At 33.2% G+C, this 4925-nt stretch overlaps 1 protein-coding gene across 1 annotated transcript; it reads left to right on the top strand.

Annotated features, from left to right (window-relative positions):
- Positions 1 to 1316: 1316 nt before the first annotated feature.
- On the top strand, positions 1317 to 2162 carry LOC139436694 (olfactory receptor 14I1-like). The gene has a single exon (XM_071208654.1). The coding sequence runs from the start codon at positions 1317 to 1319 to the stop codon at positions 2160 to 2162; it is 846 nt and encodes a 281-aa protein (XP_071064755.1).
- Positions 2163 to 4925: the final 2763 nt, after the last annotated feature.

The raw sequence follows: 4925 nt of genomic DNA, 5'->3' as shown, positions 1-4925 counted from the left end.
ATATTATTTTTTAACACTATCTGATTTTCCTTTGTAACATAATGCTAATCCAAGCCATAGAAAGTATAATTTTGTTCAGGTTGCATAAATTTGTGGATATACTGTAAAGAAAATAAATTATATTTATAATCAGACATATATTGAACATGTATTGAATTGCATAATGTCATTTTTAAAATAATTCACCTTCATTTTTTGAACAAAAATTATTTGCTGTTTATTGCTAATAAGCACTATTACAAATTTAACTAATCTCAAGGGGATAACCAAAGAATTTTTAACAATCAGGAAATCTATCCTCTCTGGAAGAAGAAATCATTGGTTCTATAGGGTCTCTGAGAGGTATGATCCATGCGTGTCCTTCATAAAGTGTAACCTTGTTTATGAAGAATCTAGAAGCAGAATTGTTCCTGTGATTAAGGATAAATGCGAATGAGTAGTGACTGTGAATTTTACACAATGATAAAAGAGGCAGTATCACAAATTTATTTTCTCTATGAGGTTTGCAGAATAAATATTCATGTTACAGAAGATAAACTTGTTTCCTCATAACTCAGGTATATTTTTATCTTTTGATTTATGTGTTTCTTCAAAAATGGTATTGAACATTTAATTGAAATACATGTGATATGTCTCAAATCATTAAAATACTTATTTTTGCTCAATACTAAAATAGATTCTAATAGAATATCTGTTCTTTCTGATTCTAGTGTTTATTACAGGTCATTAGACTTAAAATGGTATCTGATGATACCTAAGTGATACATAGATTGTACTCAAAAGATTGAAAATATAATAATATAAAAACTACTTGAATATTGTACTAGTGTAAAGTAAGTACTATGAATGAAATATTGCATGAGCCAGATTGTAAAGGATAGCTAAGAAATTTAGAGGCAACAGTGATTTGTCATGGCTTTTCATGGAACTCAATCCTCCTAAGGAAAAATAATTCTTCAAATATCAATAGATAGATAAAGACATCCAAAGAAGATTTTATAATAAGGTGAGTTAGCTATGGCTGTATAATGTTCAAATAAATGGACTGACAGGGAGGCTTTTGTACAGAACATGTATAAGATGATCAGTTGCTGGTGAAGAAAATAAGAATCTAATCACTTAATATATCCGTTCAGAGTTTCAAAAAACATTTTGCAGTAATATAAATATAATGCCGTAACCGGTAGGTTTTTTAGGTCTTGGTTTTAAATCATGTAATGAATTTAGATTATCTCTTATAATCAAAATATGTTTTCATTTGTTAATCTTCTTATTTCATACTTCGATTACAGGGAGATTGTAATATTTTAGAAGACATGGACAACCTCACCGTCTTCACAGAATTCCTACTCATGGATGTGTCAGCCTCCCGGGAGATCCAAATATTGCAAGGTCTGCTTTTCTTAGTGATTTACCTGGGAGCTCTGACTGGGAATCTTCTCACTGCTACTGTTATTGTAACTGACCCACATCTACACTCTCCAATGTATTTCTTTATAGGCAATTTATCCCTCATAGATCTTTGCTGCATTTCGGTTATTGTTCCTAAATTGATTGTGAATTCTCTGACTGGCAGTAAATTGATTTCTCTCCCAGAATGTGCTGCTCAGATTTTCCTTTTCATCTTCTTCATATCCACAGAGCTGGCCTTCCTTGTGGTTATGTCCTGTGATCGCTATGTTGCCATCTGCCACCCTCTGCACTATGGGCTCACTATTACCCCATACGTTTGCACACAGGCAGCCTGTGGTTCATGGGCAAGTGGGCTGGTAAATTCTGCTTTGCACACAGGCATCATGTTCAGACTTCCCTTCACAAAGTCCAATGTGATCCAGCAATATTTCTGTGATGTACCTCAAATTTTGAGGATTTCATCTTCAGAAGTTTGGTTTTCTGAGTCTGTAGCCTTAGCTATCAGTGCTTTTATTATATTCATATGTTCTGCTTTTTTGTTTATGTCATATATTGATATCTTTTCAATGGTGCTTAGGATGCAGTCTGTAGAAGCCCGTAACAAAGCACTATCCACCTGTACCCCACAACTGGCAATTCTCATCTTGTTTGTAATTTCTGGGTTGATTGCTGTATTTGGTCCCAATGCAAGTGAAGCATCTTTTAATAATCTTGTCACGGCCATGTTCTACACCATGGTTCCCCATTAATAAATCCCATTATTTATAGCCTACGGAACAGAGAGATTAACACATCTATAGGCAGAATGTTCCACAAATATTTTGAGTTTCCAAGTGAAAATTTCTTGAATAAAAACTTCTGAAAAGTATCTGAATGATGTTTATGTTATATTTTGTATATGTTTTTAAAGTTGGATCTATCCATGTAAAATATCTAAAGTCTTTTTCCAATGTGTATATATATATATACATATATGAATGCATGTGATAGTGAGTTGTATATCCCTATGCCCTAGTTTTTCAATTCAATAATTTTTGTCATTTATATGCATTCTTTGATAAAATATTTTGCACATTTTCAAAATGTTTTGGAAAGTGCTTAGAATGATTTTGACCTAAAGTAAAAAATGAGATCACTGGGAGACCACCATATATTTTATGACACTGCCTTAACAATGGCCTTTATCTTTGAAAGAACTTCAAGGGAATAGGTACTGACTCAAGGGCATAAAATATGAAATATTAAGGGGTAGTGCAACCTACTTTTTAAAGCATAGTCTTTGAATTCAATCTGTTTTCTTGGTTGAGTAATAAATTAATTAGAACTAAGACGTATCTTACTGATGAAGACAAGATAAGGATATACCACTTAGACTTGTGTTTAAGGTAGAACCCAAGAAAAGTTGCTTCCACCATTGAAAAGTGGATTGTAGTAATCTGGTTCTCACCAGAGATTATTGTTGAGATGTTGTTCTCTCTGAAGCTAATGCTGAAAAGATATAGGTCATGCTCTATTCATTCATATTTTTCCTTGATAAGAATAAGGAATCAGTAATTAAACAGTGGAATAGATGTACAAATACATAGTATCAAATTTGCACTGCACAACATCAGTTATTGCTTACACAGTGAGATAAACTTTTTTGTTGGAATAAGGCAAACTTGTTTTTTCAAGATGGATATATTTACATTTTATTAAGCCTGAGTGAGCACTCTGATTCCAAAAGAGTATGTAATCTTATTTATCTCTCAAAATTGCATCCCATGAATAAAGGCTGTTTTTTTAATTAGGTTCCACAACTAGAAAATACTTTTAGCATTTAGGAAGTTATGCCCATTTAACTTCAGCTTTCCTCTTTCATTTGGTAAAGGGGACACACCAGGTCCATTTGGCTCAGTTTCTATAGTTCAATAGAGTAACCTGTAGAACATGAATATCAGGAGTTTCATGCTCATGCCATCCCAAGCTAATACTCCTAAGTACCATCAGAAATGTGTTCATATTCCTCTAATATCTGAAATATATCCAGATACTTTAATATTTCAAAAATTGAGGAGCATATCCTATTTCTTTTGAAAATAACTTCTTCCAGCCTCGTCATCAGTATTGCTGCTCCCTGGGAAAATAAATCACTGCCCAATTTTATATTCAACTACCCCTCTAACAAAGGATGGGAGATACACTGCTGAGAAGTCCAGAGCATTTAAACTTCACCTTCAGTCCTTATTTTCCATTTCTTCCCACATTAACATGTTACAGTCATGGATTCTGGTTTAGTTGATCTTTGTGTCCCAGAATATAAACATTACCCCACTCGTATTTGTCAGAGCAAGAAACACAAAATCCCCTTGTAAATTAATGGATTGTGAATAATGGGATTTTACATTTTATTTCTTGTCTCAGAAATCCTTATCTACTATGATAACTTGAAGAAGTTTTCCTTCGTTAGTCTCTGAATTACTTATAGTTTTGACTTTGATGCTTTTCTTTTATCTATATGCTCTTGGGTGTGTAGGTGTGAAACTTCATTTTATCCAATATCCTTGTCCAACTGTTCAAGTGTAATTTACTCAAAAGTACATAATATTGTAATTGAACTACCACACATGACCTCTGCCATATATTAAGTGTTCCTATAAGAACAGCTCTGTAACATTTTATTCTTTTGCATGTGACTGTTTTTATTGCACTGACAGCAGACACATTTAAATTAAACAGCAATTTTATTAGGGAAAATGATGGTGTCTTAAGTTACCAGCTGCCATGGCAAATACCACATGGTGGTCTGTCTTAACAATGGGAATTTACTGTCTGATGGTTTCAGAGTTTGAAGGTTGCTTCTCCCAGGTATCTGTAGGTGCTGATGGTTAGCAATCTTTATGGTGCCGGGTCTTTCTGGTCTCATGTCAATGTCCTCCCCTTTCTCTCCCCTGATCCAGCTGACGTCCTGCTTGTGGATTGTTTCTGTGGCTTTCTTCTTTTAAGGTCTCCAGTGACAGGATAAGCTCCATTCTGATTCAGTAGAACACAACTTAAGTAAAAAAGACAACTTTGACAGATCCTATTAACCATGGGTTTACAGTCACATGAATGAATCAACATTATTAACAAGTTTTTTTTCTGAGATATGTAATTTAATCTGCCATATGTGCCTGAATTTAAGTATATATACACATATTTATTTTCTTTATGATGTGGAATTATTCAGAGTAAATGCATGGAAATGATTCATCTTAGGATGTTGACTTTCAAATCTAGATTGTTTTCCTTTAAAAGCATAGTTAATGCTACATGGAATAAGACTTGGCTAAATGTGTTTTATTCATTAAATATTGGATATTATTACTTTATTGGAAAGAAATATGTAGAAGACTAAATACCCAATGATATATATGCATTGCACTTGGATACCCATGTAAGAGAATTTAAGTGATAGATTTCACAATTATTATTTGATTAACTGAGGAAAACTCACACTTTTGGTTGAACCAATATTGGTGAAATTAGAATTT

The sequence above is a fragment of the Dasypus novemcinctus genome, chromosome 16 (genome assembly GCF_030445035.2).
Source record: "Dasypus novemcinctus isolate mDasNov1 chromosome 16, mDasNov1.1.hap2, whole genome shotgun sequence".
NCBI classification, from domain to species: Eukaryota; Metazoa; Chordata; class Mammalia; order Cingulata; family Dasypodidae; genus Dasypus; species Dasypus novemcinctus.
Note: the sequence above shows the minus strand (reverse complement) of the source record. Positions and strands in the feature narration are given on the sequence as shown.